This window comes from Sinocyclocheilus rhinocerous, unplaced genomic scaffold, assembly GCF_001515625.1.
Source record: "Sinocyclocheilus rhinocerous isolate Xijiao unplaced genomic scaffold, SAMN03320098_v1.1 scaffold677, whole genome shotgun sequence".
Classification (NCBI taxonomy): Eukaryota; Metazoa; Chordata; class Actinopteri; order Cypriniformes; family Cyprinidae; genus Sinocyclocheilus; species Sinocyclocheilus rhinocerous.
This window is the reverse complement of record NW_015633185.1, coordinates 1,747,723-1,764,787: the sequence shown is the minus strand read 5'-3', so window position 1 is coordinate 1,764,787 and position 17,065 is coordinate 1,747,723. Positions and strand designations below refer to the sequence as shown.

The 17,065-nt window shown below is 34.4% G+C and overlaps 2 protein-coding genes across 4 annotated transcripts in view; both read left to right on the top strand.

Moving 5' to 3' along the window:
- The first annotated feature begins 1,595 nt into the window (after positions 1-1,595).
- LOC107743547 (phosphoinositide 3-kinase adapter protein 1-like) lies at positions 1,596-13,467 on the top strand. Of its 3 annotated transcripts, none has more exons than XM_016556820.1 (17): positions 1,596-1,792; positions 3,037-3,456; positions 3,979-4,202; positions 4,958-5,102; positions 5,289-5,431; positions 6,059-6,188; positions 6,390-6,586; positions 6,921-7,080; positions 7,339-7,404; positions 7,846-8,121; positions 8,483-8,545; positions 8,648-8,850; positions 9,533-9,593; positions 10,055-10,222; positions 10,343-10,413; positions 10,971-11,071; positions 12,544-13,467. In XM_016556820.1, the coding sequence occupies exons 2-17, from the start codon at positions 3,057-3,059 to the stop codon at positions 12,653-12,655; spliced, it is 2,520 nt and encodes an 839-aa protein (XP_016412306.1). In that variant the 5' UTR covers positions 1,596-1,792; positions 3,037-3,056; the 3' UTR covers positions 12,656-13,467. The 3 variants fall into 3 exon arrangements, with proteins under 3 accessions (XP_016412306.1, XP_016412303.1, XP_016412304.1); XM_016556817.1 differs by having other exon boundaries at positions 6,921-7,086; XM_016556818.1 differs by lacking the exon at positions 1,596-1,792 and adding an exon at positions 2,045-2,296 and having other exon boundaries at positions 6,921-7,086.
- LOC107743599 (sorbin and SH3 domain-containing protein 1-like) overlaps positions 12,739-17,065 on the top strand; it is a 56,298-nt gene continuing 51,971 nt past the window's right edge. The window contains exons 1-2 of the mRNA XM_016556928.1: positions 12,739-12,801; positions 14,282-14,380. Of these exons, the coding sequence (XP_016412414.1) occupies positions 12,739-12,801; positions 14,282-14,380 (162 nt within the window). The remainder of the gene's footprint in view (positions 12,802-14,281; positions 14,381-17,065) is intronic.

Below are 17,065 nucleotides of genomic sequence, written 5' to 3'. Positions count from 1 at the left end.
GTTAATATACCTAGTTACTAAAATCTGTTTTGTATCTTTAACATATGCTGATAAACACCATGATAACAGAGGTGGTAAAGAGAAAGCCACATGATTAGTCAAAGTTCACCACAGTAGCTTTTCCACAGTTGAGGTAAATACTAATATATATGTAGGAGGTGCAAGATGTTATACACGCAAATACCAAACACCATCATTGTAACACACAAAATAATGCAATAAACATTAATTCAACAATATTACACAAAACCCTGATGATCATAACTGATAAGAAATGTCTAGTTATTTCAATGAAAAACCATCAAATGTGAGGTGTCTCACAGAATTCTGGGAATGTCAGCTACAAGATGACTTGTTCTTTTTCTTTTCCAAAAACTTTATATTTAACAGTATTTTACTGTAAAATTACATCAAATGACCCATTTGATCTATTACAGTTTTTCACTGTATAGAGTAAGGAAACCTACTGTTAACCAATTAACAGGTTTGATTGTAGATTGTAGCATTTTTACAATATTTTACAATCGAATTTATTATTATTATTTTATTTTATTTATTTATTTTTTAGTGTGGGGTCCATGAAAAATTTCAGACAGAAAAAGCTTTTCCAAAAACTTTATATTTAACAGTATTTTACTGTAAAATTACATCAAATGACCCATTTGATCTATTACAGTTTTTCACTGTATAGAGTAAGGAAACCTACTGTTAACCAATTAACAGGTTTTGATTGTAGATTGTAGCATTTTTACAATATTTTACAGTCTAATTTATTATTATTATTTTATTTATTTTTTTAGTTTTTTAGTGTGGGGTCCATGAAAAATTTCAGACAGAAAAAAAAAAAAGACATTGAAATGAAACATTATGAATCATGATGTTTTGTTTGACTGTTTGTTATTCTTGACTCAATTGACAACTCAATTACTATGCCGTGCACTGAACTTGTGAGTGTTCTTGCTGTTTTAAATATAAGCTACATTATAGTTTTACTTAACTTCTGTTTTTAACTTGTCTGGGAAATTTTCTTTTTTTTTTACAGAGTCACAACAGCCTACAGCAGCTCTGGCTATGTGAGTTTAAGCAGTTGCTGTGTATTTTAGGAAGTGACGCTACCACCCACCATCAGGAAATGGACGGTTTCTTTTAGTAGATGTAAGTCATGAGCTGAAGGCAAAATCGGTCTTATACTGCAGTCATATACGCAACGTATTTTGATCAGAAACTATAGACCGAGAACGGAGGTAAACGGAAAGCCACTGTGGAAAGGTGCAGCCACTATACACTACCTGAAGCAAGGCACTGTTTATTACAACCTGGCAGTCTTATCACAAGAAACAAGGTGAGTCATTTTTAAATAAAGATCACATGTATTGCCATTAAAATATTACGCCTGAACAAACAAAATCTTCTTGGTTTGGTCTTTAAGTTAAGAATTGTAGTTTTGAATTCTTTTTAGAATTTAAATAGATTACTGACAGAAGTTTTTTTTTGTTGTTGTTGAAAATGATAGAGATTACATGATACAAAATAATAATTTTGGTGAAAGCAATAAGGAAGTTGAAAAAAAAATCATCAGGAAATGGACGGTTTCTTTTAGTAGATGTAAGTCATGAGCTGAAGGCAAAATCGGTCTTATACTGCAGTCATATACGCAACGTATTTTGATCAGAAACTATAGACCGAGAACGGAGGTAAACGGAAAGCCACTGTGGAAAGGTGCAGCCACTATACACTACCTGAAGCAAGGCACTGTTTATTTCAACCTGGCAGTCTTATCACAAGAAACAAGGTGAGTCATTTTTAAATAAAGATCACATGTATTGCCATTAAAATATTACGCCTGAACAAACAAAATCTTCTTGGTTTGGTCTTTAAGTTAAGAATTGTAGTTTTGAATTCTTTTTAGAATTTAAATAGATTACTGACAGAAGTTTTTTTTTTTGTTGTTTTTGTTTTTTTTGTTGAAAATGATAGAGATTACATGATACAAAATAATAATTCTGGTGAAAGCAATAAGGAAGTTGAAAAAAAAATCTTTCTGTATTTTTGCTTTAACATTCATTGACTTTGTGGGAAATAAAATTCTGCATATTATATAAAGTTGCTTAATTGCATCTCCTTTCAGAGAATGAGTTTCTGTATATATCTGCTTGAAGTGTGTGCTCGAACTCAATACAAAGTCGAATGTGTTCAGAGGGGTGCTGTTGATGTACTGTGGAAAACCTAAAGTAGTTTCAGGAAAAGTGAAGTCTCCTCTGACAGGTTACATCACAAACAGGACAGTCACACAAATGTGAGTGACATACTAAACAGGGTTTGCACTGAAATGTATCTTTAACCATATTTGATCACTTCTGTTGTGTTGATGTGGGTCGTATAGTGGATGTTATTTCATGGTTAGCAAGCCTGATTCATAAAATTCCATTGGTAAATTCTTCATTCATATCATGTGTTTAACCAATTTTATTTGTACACAGACACTATGTCAGAGTACCATTTATAGAGTGTTTTAGGAGACAAAAGATGACTAATTACCAACTTATTTCTCTATCATCCTAAGACAAAACGTGTCTAGCTCAGTCAATAATGTAGCCCCTGCAACATGGCTAGCATTCAGTTCTTCACTAATTCATTAATCAGCAAATAAACAAGCTCTTTGGAGTATACTTTGGTTAGATTTGAATGCAAACACAGTTCATTTAAATTGCAGTTTTGCAGAAGAAAACAATGATTTTGAGTTTCCTTCACGTTTACATAAACTGTAAAAAATATTTTTCGAACAAAGATTATTGGAGTGTGTTTTTTAAGAAAATGTCAGTCTTTCTACTTCAAATTTTCGTGTTTAATTCAATGTGTTTCTTGCCTTTTCTTTGTAGATATTTATGACATTTTTGAGTTTCGAGGAAATTTCTGAGTAAAAATGGTTTCAAAGTAATTTTTTTACAGTGTAACTTTTAATTGTGGTAATTGATGAACCAAGAAATTATTTTAAATTCTTTGTAATTCTTCTATTTATTATCCATTGTTTTGCAGAACAACCTGGATACTCCACAATGTGTGAGGTGTTAATTGTCCATACCAGTGAGGCCAGGGAATGGGCAGAGTATCTACAGCAAATATTGGTAGCATCATGTAACTTTCTGGAGGGCTCCCTCATCCTGTATGATGTGAATGAAGAGATTTGGATGAAAAACCATGAGCTGTTTGGCTCCAGCAAGTGCATCATGCTTTTGCTGTCTGCTGTGTTCCTGGACATGCAGCACGACCCAGAAGTGCAGGACACTTTCCGGGATCTTCTTCAGCCTCCTTGCAAAGTTGTTGCCTTTTTGTGTGGTATATCAGAAAGGCAAGTGTCAGCGGACTATTTTGAACACTGGGAGCACTGGAGAAAACTCAATTCAGAAGACGAGCCATCAGTATATGTGTCTACTGTCCTTGAGTGCATTGATAATGGTGTGTATTCCTTATACTTTATATATAGTATACGTCTCATTCAGCAAAAGAACATATTAATTACTTGCACTGTTGTTCACCTTTAATAACAACAACAATAATAAAAATACTAAGATGTCCTTAAAAGATATAAAACAGTAACATAACTCCCCTGCAGACTGACACACACTGCAAAAGAGTGCATATGAATACAATTTTAAGAAATATGTGTTGTATTCTACTGTAGATTTGTATATTCTTATAATTTTGTATTAATCTTATTTATATTTTTATTATTTATGTATTTTTTACTTAGTTTTTTTATGTACCATAAATAGTTCTGCATGGTGGATCATAATTAATTTGACTAAATACATAATCTTACAGTTGGCCTGATGTAATTATAGTCTGTGCTCTGTAGTCTATTTTATTTTATTATTTTATTTAGAATAAATATGTTTTGCATGGTGGATCAGAATGAATCTAACTAAACATGAAGAGGTCGACCTGAAGTAAAGTTTAATATGTTATTTTTCATTCTAGGATCTGTTAGTGAAAATGGCCAGAATCCATATGAAATTGAACTAGAAGAACAAATGAATGCGTTCTTATTATCAGAGATTCCCGAGACATTACCTGATGAGATGGAACACATTCAGGTGATTGGGGATGATGTTTGTCATACTGAGCAAACTTCTTCAAATACCATGGGGCCACTAGACGACCAAACTTGCCTCACCATCCAACCAGACAGAATACTATGTGGGGTAAGTGCATTGCACACAATGCATGCAGAGCCTAAATAGAAAACTTTTCTCAGAATATATAGTGGTAATGTCAGCAAGAAGCTCACATGGTTTGAGTTCACACTTTTTTGTGCTTTTCAGATTAGACAGGAAGTCAGTGCAAGGCCCGTCTATGAAGCTTGATTTAGATCATTTAAGCCATTCTTAATTCAGTGACATGTTAAAAGAAGGATGATGTAGCAGCGATGGGTGTTAAAATGAATAAAACGATATCACAGCTGCCCATGCTGTACTTTTTAAGTAATTCACTATTGAAGTTGTCGTCTTCATAGACTACGTTTGTTCCTGCCCGTAGGGTGATTTTACAAATCACTTAAATACTCTACCAAGTAGCTTTAAATCAATTGATTTGATTATTTGAGAATGTAATAAATCAAAGTATGCCTAATTTAATTGAATGGATGAAGATATATTTTTATACAGTATGTCTCGTGGTGTGGACATTTCAATATTTTAGTGTACATGGCTTAAATAATGTCAGCGTTGTTCATATTTTAAAAACTATGTTTTGACTCTATCGGCTTTTTTGAAAAGTATTTTGAATTTTGTGAAATCAAAGAAGTTTACACTGTAACAAACTATAGCTTCAGCATTTCATTCAAAAGCATTTGCTGACATTTGCGGAATCAACATCAATCGTCTTGCGTTACTCTATGTGAGTTACTGTCTTTGACACTGTCTCATGTCTTTCTCACCATCTGTTCGTTCCCATAAAGAATCGTGTGAATATTTATATAATCATGGTAAAGAAAATTGTGGATGAGGGCAGACTGGAGGTGGAGTTTCACTCTCAGTACTCGACACCTCAGCGGATCCCTGGGACTCTTGTAAACGAGTACATTGTTACTGTACAGTCACCTGGTAAGACAAAAACACAGAAAGAGGAACTTTTCATATCAGTTCCTCCATGCTTTTTCACTTTCAACTGAATTTACATATTGTTTCCTGTTAATGTGCTCATTTATTAAAAGAGAAGCTTTGTCTTTGTCAAATTTGTGTTTGGCTTTGTCAGTGTTGTTTTCTAAACAATATTTTTTTTTCTCTTAGATATGCCAGCTGGAAAAGTCTCATTGACTCTTTATAAAAATGAATCTGTGGCCTGTTCAACAACTGTGACATATTACACAGAAATGGAGGAAATTTGCAGGTATCTAAAGAAAGCAATGGATCCAATGCAGTTCATGTGTCAGGTAACGATGAAACTGAATCTAAGCAATCGGTTAAAACGGAACACCTGAATCACATAAACTGAAATGACTTGTGAACGAATGCGATAATGGAATCAAACAAGTCATGTCATGTTTATTTGCATAGCGCTTTTCATATTTATTGTTTCAAAGTAGCTTCACATTATTATGCTGTTGTGAAAAATGTAATGTCTCATAATTAATTATTGATTAATATTATAATAAAATTCATAAATGTAACTATTTAACACATTAAATGATATAATATGTAGTCATTTTGTCAAATATCTGTGACAGTGTATCGGCCCCACAGGTGGTCTGATCACGTACAGATGCCTGAGTAGCAACACACAGCCCTGAATTCAGCAATGGAAGATGCTTTATGTAATTTGTCGTTTAGTCAGTAACAATAAAAAAATTAAAATAAAAATGAAGTCAATTTTAGACATTTTAAAAGAGTTTGTGCGAGGCAGCAGGAGCAGAAGTAAACATTTCATTATCATTCACTAAATGTTAACATGCAGACAATAATGTTTGCCCTTTTTAAAAGTAGTTACAGAAAAGGACATTTTATTTAAAGGCTAATATTGAGCCAATTTTTATTTTTATTTTATTATACTCAATTTTCAGGCATTTGATATCACATCAAAGGTGCCTGAGTCATTGGATAATTTGCTTGCAGACTCTCTGGAAGAACGGATGCCTCTAAATGGATTGCAAGTATTTGGAATTAGTCAAATTGCAGATAACACACCAGCGAGTAAGTGATTTAATTCATAAGAACTTGCTTATGTTATAGTTTATAAATGTCTAGCTTATGATGAATATCTTTAATGGAGGTAGATAACATAACACCAAGTTAAGGAACTGGTGTGGATGGTTAATTTGTATTTTTTTTATTTTTGAAGACTGCAGAGAAACTCTATTGAACAACAATGAAAAGAGATTTCTTTGTTTTCAGATCACCGTAATGTGGAACTTCCAACACTGCTTCACTTCTCGGCCAAGTATGGCTTAAAAAAGTTAACGTCTTTGTTAATGCGGTGCCCCGGAGCCATGCAGGCCTACAGTGTGATGAACAAAGATGGGGATTACCCTAACAAACTGGCCGAGAAAAGTGGCTTCTCTGATTTAAGACAGTTTATGGACGAATATGTTGTGAGTTAATTGCGTAAATGTTCTTGATGACTTCTGTAACTGACAACAAATTGTAGTAAACTGAGTCAACCAATTCCTGAAATGCTGTGGGAACACACAAATGTATTATTGCATGTAAAACTAAATATCACAGCACTGTAAAAGTGATATGTGCAGTTTCATTGCACATAACATTGGTCATGGAAATGCAATTATGTAATTATATTATATAGGTCTGTTAATAATCAGCATACATTTATACAGCAGTATTTCTATGTGTCTTCATTTCAGTATAGCATAGATGATGCCAGTTATTTATGCAATCTTTCTTTTCTTTTTTCATAAAACAAAACAGGAGACAGTAGATTTAGTGAAGACCCACATGGAGGAATCTCAGAACACCTCTGGCAACGAGGATATCTATGAGGACATGTTGATGGCTTCCCAAAATTTCATCACCAGTTTCGATAATGAGGACATTTACGAGTCTATGATGAAACTAAATCCTGAGATGGGTTTGTGTATGAAATTTACTTTCGAAACTGTAGTCTAGTGTATATTTTCTTGCACAGTAACAATAGTCATTATTGCATAAAGTTAAAGCATTTCTTTTATTTTTTCAAGGCATATTTTGTTACTACTGCCAACCGATGAATATATAATATGATAATATAATGTAAGCATTATAAGATTTGTTTTATAGGCCTACTGTCAGATGGTTAAGGTATGTACTGTAAACTGTATACAAAATTGTTTATACAATGTTTCTACAGATGATGACTTAGAAAGTGCTCTGGAGGACTCCAAATCGGAGACAATACTGAGAAAGTTTTTTGAAGGTACATCAATGAGAAACGATGGTCATGTCACAGCAGTTTTTTGTGTGACTATGTGACTTCTGTCACTTTTTTTCCCCTGTGTGATGACACCTTTCATCTTGTCTTCTTTTAAACATATATACATCTGTGAAAACTCTCTTATTAAAAAGCCTATTACTTAGAATTATCACCAAGTGTACAACAATTTTGTAAAGGCTTATAATATTATCCTCATGTTTGTAACGTAACACCTGGAAATAGTTCAATTAGCTTAGCCAACTTGGCTTATTCTGCTAGTATGTATTTGACCCTCTCTGCCACAGGATGTAGCTTGTTTGCGTAGTGCGTAGTTGCTAATATATGGTATTTATAAAGATGTACACAGGTACACAAATGGTATAAACCATTCTTGGATGTTGTATATTTTGCAGTTGTCAAATAACATGAATTGTTTTAATTTAGCACAACCTGACAAGAGTTTACAGTCCTTGGAACATACTTCAATCAATGGTGGATTACCTGAAATGGATGATGAAGAATACCATGACATGGGCCTTAATGCGGAAATCTATGGGGATGTAGAAGAGGAGGACCCGTATAACCCATGCTGCCCTGATCAAATTTATGACACAGTGGAGCCACAATCCACCTCTGAAATAATCAACCGTCCACCTGCACCGATTCCACGACCAGCCAACCTGCCAGAGCCAGAAGAGAACACAACCTACATTTCCAAAGGTTATTATGCAGACACAGCTAAACCACAGTGCAAACACAGAGGCTCTAATTTTAGTGTAGCATCATTTACTCTCTCTTATATCATTCTAAGCCTTCATGACTTTCTTTTTTCCTGTGGAATGCAAGAGAAGATATTTTGAAGAATGTTGGTAAATAAGCAGTCCCAGTAAAAGTCAGCGGGAATCCACATGGTTATCAACATTCTTCAAAATATCTTCTTTTGTATTTCACGGAAGAAAGACAGTCATACAAAATTATGACATAATTTTCATTTTTGGTTGAACTATTCTTTTAATGGAAATCTTAAGTCAGAAAACAGTACCTTTATAGTAATTTCAGTTAAATTTGACCTGTTTTACAGTATTTTGTCTCAAGGAACCTGTATACTCACTCAGTCAACGGCCAGAAAGGGATTCCTCTTTAGGTAGTGTATAAAAGTTTCTTGAACCATATGTGTATATGAACTATGGATTATTAAATTGAAAGTACACCTACATTTCCGTGCTTAAATGATCCATTCTTGCAGCACCTGTACGGCTGGTGAGAGACAGAGACATGAGCAGTCACCATGACCCCTTTGCAGGCATGAAGACCCCGGGACAGAGGCAGCTCATCTCTCTACAGGAGAGGGTGAAGGTGGGTGAGCTGACTGTGGAAGAGGCAGTGCAGGAGTTCAAGGCTTGGCAGTTTGATCAAGATAAAAGATGGCGCTCTCTCCGCTTCCAGCAGGTAAGTAACTCCAGGTCAAATTTTTGCATATGTGTTGCATGTAAATCAATGAGATCTTTAGAACAGTATAGTGGACTACTTACATAAAATGCATATAAATGTTGTCACTCTGTACTTCCCAATAATATCTTATTAAGATTATATTTAAATGCTTAGTTTTATAATCAAAGCTCTGTAGTTTTTATTGTGGGAGGCAAAACATATAATTCAACAATACAATGATGATTGAGAGATACGAATAAATGTTCCTCAAAAAGCTGATGTGTCATATTTGATACATTTTAACATTATTTTTCTAAAAATCGCTGTGTGGATAATTAGATAAAGTTGCTTCAGTCCAGTAGGTGTTCATCTTGAAATATTACTAACAAAATAAAGTTATTCTTACATTTAATTTATGAAAATCATTAAAGATTTCACAGCAAAATGACTCCTGTATTACAACCTGTAGGATGACTATTTTAAAATTATACTTAAAGACCTTTTACTTGCTAAAAAAAGTTTGAACTATCAATCAGAAGGCATGTAGTAGATTGTGTACAACAGGTTTTTCAGCAAAGTTTTGATCATGTGGATAATTTAGAGACCTTGCATATCAAATTCGATGTTAACCCTACATAGGCTTAACAAGTAAAATGAGTATCTCTGATGTTTCTGTAACCGTCTCTCCATATTCTTCAAGGAAAATTTACAAAGATTAAGAGACAGCATCACTCGACGCTGTAAAGGCAAAGGGCCAAACGGTAAGGAAACGCAGGACACCTTTCATTATACAATATACTCATAAGTGGTTAACATGGCATTCTATTAGAATGTACAAGAAAAGTTTATATATTACTCTTGGGGCTCAACAATAAGTATGAATGAACTAATGGCACATGGAAAGTGTAAAATAATTTTAGCCCCTAGTCCATTTAAAATGATGAATTTATTGCTGTCATGGAGTTACTTAACTGTATAGTTTTCACCTATATTTGCAAAGAAAAAAAATTGTTAATTGTGTTCATTTCAATTTGTAATCTATTTTAAATATATTGTATAAAATATTTTTGTTTCTGGCACATAAAAATAACAAACATGAATGAAATGCATATTTGTTTGTGGTGGTGCCATTGAAAATTATTGTTAAATTTGGTGACATTTAGCATTTAGAATCAAACCAATTTTATGTCTGTTTTCAAGAGTCTTTCTGTTTTTCGACTAGAGCTTATGATTACAGCACCAATGCAAATAAACAGTCAGTGGGGTTCTCAAATGAACATGAATTGCTCAGTGTACGAACCCACACCTCGTTCGATTGCCCAACCCCCGCCTGTTAGTAGACCGCTGCAGAGAGGAAGCTGGCAGACAGGAAGCAACTCCAGCACTTCTAGTATGTAATAAATAACTTCTTTAATCTCACACAATAACATCTGATATAACTGTGAACAGAACCATGTTTACAAGTATGGTGTGTTTCTACAATGTAATTGTGAAGGTTTGACCTGTGCAGGTAGTAGCAGTCACAGATTGAGCACTCAGAGCACCGTCAGCAACAGCAGTGAGGTGGAAGGTGAATGTGAGGTCAGTTTTTTCCTTTAATCATCATCAGAGATTCCTGAACAAAGAAGTATCATGGTTTCTACAAAAATATTTTTTTTAATTCAGAATTGATAATTATAAGGAATGAAAATCAACAAATTAGAATGATTTCTGATGGATCATGTGACACTGAAGGCTGGAATCACGGCTGCTGAAAATTCAGTTTTGCCATCACAGGAATATATTATATTTTCAAATATATTCGAACAGAAAACTGTTTTTGTTTTTAATTATAATAATATTTCCTAATATTATTGTATTTTTGATCACATAAATATAGCCTTAGTGACTTCTTCCAAAAACATAAAAAAATCGTAATGATCGCAAAACTATAATACATTATACATTAATACATTATTGTAATATTAAAATATACTGGCATAAAGTATTTTAGCTTAGGTTGTTATAGTAGAAATGTAGATTTTGCATCAAAATATTTTCCTTAATAGCAAATATTAACACATTCCAAGAACGTATTACACCTTTTTATTTATTATTATCTTTTTAATGATCATATGTCTTGACCTTAATGGTTTAAGGAGCCTCCGGACATTCCACTTCCTCCACGGCCTCTCCGGCCTGTAGTGGATACTCCACCAGTACTCCCTCCACCCAGGGTCCCACCACGTGTAATAGAGAGGTACGTGTTTAAAATGGCTTTTACACAATACCAGGTAAAAGCAACTGTGTTGGAATCAGAAAAAACAAGCGTTTTCTGTCATAGCTCTATTGTGAGGTATATTTCAAACTCTAAGTAAAAAATACATATACTCAGGAGATATTTTATACAGCGAGTCTTTATATTCAAAGTTGAACAGAGCGAACACATACATAAATGTATATATAGAGAGTTGTGGCTTCGATTAGTTTTATTTTCGAAACGTTTCTCTGCGAGAATGTACCAGATGACTGGATAAAACTTTGTAGGTGAAGCGAAGGTGGTAGTGTATGAAACTCATACACCTCCCCATGTGACAGACCACAGCATCAATCGCTAAACTCTTTTAACCACAACGCCGGATTTTGCGAAGCTTAACTTTCCATCAGTAACTTGATCATATGTAGAAGCATCAACCTTTAAATCTTATAAAGACTGAGTGTGGGTTCTGAATGCACTACATCTTCACCAGCTAATATACACAAACACAAACATCAGAGGATTGGTATCGTGTCAGAGAGGGGGTGAGGAACATCTGCACTCTGATGTGGGTGCCACATATCCTCTGCTAATTCTTGCCTAGCTGATGGGAGCTATGATAAATTTAGAGAAGTTTTAGAAAGGTGTGCAATCTGTGCACATCCAACCCAGGTTTAGAACTGTGCCTTTTAAGGAGGCTATAAATGGTTACATATATGCAAAGAAGACAAAACCAATCAAAATTCAGTATGCAAATCAGTGTAAGTCGAAGGGAGATTTTCAAACTTAACTTTCTTGGTAAAAAACAAAATATATGTTTTGATCAGCATACAGCTAACATACGCTACTATTCAAAGATTTGGGATGAGCTCATAAAAAATGTATTAAATAATATATAGAATAAAAGAAAATAATAAAATTAAATTGTGTTCTTTTGAACTTTCTATTCATTAAAGAATCATAAAAGAAAAGTATGTACAGTATCACAGTTTCCACAAAAATACTAAGCAGTGCAACTGTTTTCAAAATGATAATATTAAGAAATTATTTCTGAAGGATGATGTGTCTCTGAAGACTGGAGTAATGGATGCTGAAAATTCAGCTTTGCCACCACAGGAATAAATTACATTTACAAATATTTTCAAATAGAAAACAGTTATTTTAAATTGTAATAATATTCAATATAACTATTTTACTGTATTTGTGATCAAATAAATGCAGCTTGGGTGAGGATAAGAGATAAAAAAACTCTTACAGACCCCAATCTTTCGAACAGTAGTTTTAGGTTAAACAGTTCAGGCTGAATTCACTGTTTAATATTTGGGGATAGTCGTCCAGAAAAAAAAACCCTCAACATATATTGATATTAATTTATTAGGTTACATAAGTTTAATAGTTGTAACCTATTTCCCTGGTTTGTCTGGAGCTCAGTTTGTATATTGCTCATTTTAAATTTAACCCACTCTGTCTCTTAGGAATCCAGACATACTAAACGAGCGATATGTATCGACTCCATCCCGTCCTGTTCATCAGACGCCTGCGCAAAGGTCCATGCCACCTCCACCTATACCGAGACGCACATGGTGATGGCCTGCTTCAGCATGGCTGGCTTTCGTTCTGTTTGACTCTGCACTTTTCTTGTTGAGCCTTTGAGATCTGTAAGTCTCTTCATGGTGGAACAGAAACTACTGGCTGTGTCCGAAACTGAAGACAGCTCATTTGCTGCCCTATCAGTCAGTGACCTGCATGGTTTTGCATGAAGGTGACTCTTAAGGAAACTGGTTTGCCATTTATATTCTTTTTACCAACTGCCATCTAAGTAGAAAACAGGATATTATGCAAACATCAGATTCAGAAGTCTTGAAGCTATCTTATTTTTCATATACTGCCTGTGGTTTCAGACACAGCCGGTGGATCAGTATCCAGTGTTCAAGTGTTTTAATCTAGACTCAACTTGCAATGCAAACAATCACCTTAGTTTATAGGTATTAAATTATAAATCTTCAGCTGAAGATATGCAATATGTTTGAGGTTTTTTTTCTCATATGGTCACTTGTTTGCAATATAGCCATTTGGTTTGTGCTCTCTGAGTGCCTTTAGTAGCAAATAGCAAACTCAAGAATTTGCCTACATTTGTTTTTAATCAGAACTTTTTTCTGTTTGAAATATAGTTTGTGTTGGCTGTGATCAGTCATGAGATGATGAGATTTAATGTTGAATAGTTTTCTGCGTTTTAAAAATATTTATTGATGTATTCACTTGTTATTGCTGGCTATAATATATCACCCAAAAATAGGCAGAGAAACAGTGTATTTAACAGCATAAAAAGTGTGAATGCACAGTGTGAAGAAGGAAGATGTGTGTTTTGTGTGTATGTATTTGTTTGTGTGTGTGTGTTCATGTTTGGTAGACCATGAAGACAAAACTAATTAAAGTCTTTTCTGCCATAATGTGTTGTCCTTCTTCTTCTTTTTTTTAGTTTATTTTAACTTTTTAAAGTCTGCTAGGCTGTTTGTAAATGCTGGCCTCAGTATAGCGGGGGTTTTTGACAAGTGCACATATTTACTGAGAATAAGTATTTAGCCTACCCAGTGCACATGAAACATGTTTTATCTTTTGGTTTAGATAATATGCTAAAAATTCCATTTGCCAAATTATTTAATACTCAATAAATTAGCTAAATATTTGCTTCTTGCTTAATACATTTCATGTCAATCTTAAAAATGACTTTTTCGCCAAATCCTGTGACTGTTTTTATGCATATTATTATAATTAATTATATTAAAAGTATTTTCTTTTGATTTTCTTTCTTTCATTTTTATTTTTTACCTCATCTATAAACTATAGTGCCCTGGGACCACTAGAGGGCCTCGGCAAACTTCCAAGGGGGGCGCAAGACTAACGTTACTTAAAATATTTTAAATAACTTACATTAAAATAGTCTAACTTATTACCCAAAAACGCTAAAAATGAATATTTCCAACATGTAAGTTAAACTAGCATAATTTTTATTGTTGCAATTTAATATAAACTAGGAATTTATTAACTAAATGTAATGTGTAGCCTATCATTTAAATGTATTTTTGTTATTGTTATTTAAAATGTGCGCTGAAAATGCACCTTTGCTGAAACAAAAGTTTGATTACACGTCTGTGCCTCTACGGAACGCCCCTCTCCTCCCACTCCAGTGATATTGTGATGAGAGCGTGAGAGGCTCCACGCTCGGGTGAGCGGCGTGCGGTGACCGTCACTGAATTGTGCTGCGTGCAGCAGCGTTATCAATACGGAAACCTGGACTGCTTCCTTAGAAAGGTGAGTATTCCGCAACGCATGCTTCATTCTCAATCAGATTCCCAGTATTCGACTACTATTACTATTATTTGGCCCAGGGTTTTAATATAATAAACCGCAGCGGCCATCCATTGCAGAAATGTGCAGTGCAGAAGTGCGGCAGCGTGGCTTAGTGTTTCAGTTACTTCAGCACTAGTGATATTATTATATAGTGATAATTGTATGGCTATATTGGCGGATGTAAAGGGTGAAACTATGAATTGCAGTGCTTATTGAAAGCACAAGCGTTTATGAATTGTCCGATAAAGGAGATGGGATAGAGATTGTTTGTATTCTGCAGAAAAAGAGATCTGACTTCGGCTGCACTTGACATCCAAATAAGGAATAGGATTGACTGAATACGCGGAGGGAGCAGGACAGTGTGAAACGATCTTCACGAGTTTAACAATCACATTGTAGATGGCTTGAAAAAATAAATAAACTGGACACATAAGACAATTTATCCAGATCTTAGTGATATAACTGCCTGTATTCACGAAGATGAATGTAAGGATGAGTAGTAGTAGTAATGCAGTGCGGTGTATGCGGCAGATGTATACAGTAGTATGTTTGATGAGCTATGCAGAAGTGGGACAATTTTTGGTAGATTCGTGATGGAGCACAGATAAAAGATTTAAAAAGATAAAAGATTGTAGAGATAAAAAGATAAAAGTTTTTTTCCATCTTAAGATGATTTGTGGAGGAATAGGATTGACTGAATATGCGGAGGGAGCAGGACAGTGTGAAACGATCTTCACGAGTTTAACAATCACATTGTAGATGGCTTGAAAAAATAAATAAACTGGACACATAAGACAATTTATCCAGATCTTAGTGATATAACTGCCTGTATTCACGAAGATGAATGTAAGGATGAGTAGTAGTAGTAATGCAGTGCGGTGTATGCGGCAGATGTATACAGTAGTATGTTTGATGAGCTATGCAGAAGTGGGACAATTTTTGGTAGATTCGTGATGGAGCACAGATAAAAGATTTAAAAAGATAAAAGATTGTAGAGATAAAAAGATAAAAGTTTTTTTCCATCTTAAGATGATTTGTGGAACTTGTAGTCTACCAGCTCCGGTGGTCTACCAACTAACCTTATCATGGTCTGCCAGGTCAACCTCAGTCTCACAGGCTGGTAGTTCATCTAATCCATCATCTCTAGACCATAAATGACCAGCATAATCAAGCTAGAAACCAAGCAGTTTTTCAGAAATATATGCTGTTGGTAACTAGCCTTACAGTTTGCATATAAAAAATAATAGTAAAAGTATAATGAGGGTGATTTCTATTCTTTATGCAACATTTGTTTCAATTGTGTTATTTGTCACTTATGCTGATGTAAACTTCCCATAATAAACTGTCCGCCACAAAGGCAATACTTTAACCAAAATTCTAAATCCCTTGGAAGAATTAAGAAATTCTAATTATTTAAATTGAGGACTTACATATTCTTAATATTTGTTCTTTTATAAGATTATTTAACCTGGTTAACTTACTTTATAGGAATTGTTTTTAGAGATTTGGTTGTAAACCAGAACAATCTGTGCAAATTCTGTATTTCTCAAAGGGCTTGAAAATCAGGTATATAAACTTATTGACATAACTTAATAACATACTTTTCCTTCTTTAAAAATAGTTTAGTGGCATTAGAGACTAAAGTGAAATAGGCTCTGTATTGCCTACCGCTTAGTTTTTATAAATGTTAAATAAACTGCATAGTTCATCAGCAGGTTTTCCTACAACAATTAACACAAGGCAAAATGTTATAACTAGTTCTGTTATGTTCCTTATTATTATAATGTAGTTGTAATGCAATTGAAGAACACTGACAAGGGGATTGTACAATGGCAAAGAAAAGAAAGAACATCTCACACCTTAAAACACACCCTGTGAAAATGTTCAGCTCAGATGTTTCAGCTCAGCACCTGTGCCAGACCTATATGATGTTATCGTCATTTTCTGGCACAGGAGATATGTAGTATTTCAAGAGGAAGTGAACAACATTAAAATCTTAAGTAGGTGAGAAACTACAACATTTGTGAGAAGTTCCTGCCAGCGTCTTTGGTAGCCATCTCCTTACAAAGATAATGAATAATTTGTGTTGGCTGCTTAATATTTTATAAGCTTTCTGTAGAATCATATTACTGTCTAGTGTGGTGAACAGGCACCCAAAAGATTGGTGGTGAAACACTGTCTAATTGAGTTTTCTTGTGAATGATTTGATAAAGTAATACATTTGACACTGGTGATCTTATAGGATCATCAGGTTGTTACATATAGAGAGGCCATGATATCTCAGGATTTTTAAGTATTTTTACAGCTCTGTAAGCACCGATAATGGCATAAAAGTTTGTCAAGTTAGTTAAAGCCTTTTTGTAGCACTGCAATTATGCCAAGACACGATTTGACTGCTAATAACATGATATTATTTCATTTCTCCTAGTGCCAGTTGTTGCCACTTCACATTTCACTGCTATTTGAAACACCAAAAATTAAGCCTTTATGTTTGTCATTGCATGCTCTTAATTGGATAAAAGCAGGCAGGAATGGGTAGGAGAGCAAGGGCAGGCGTATGACAGCAGATGGAATGAAGCTCTGGTCGTGGACAGAGGAAGTGCTCTGAGTAGGATTAAAATCACAGGCTTCCCATTCATGGTGGAG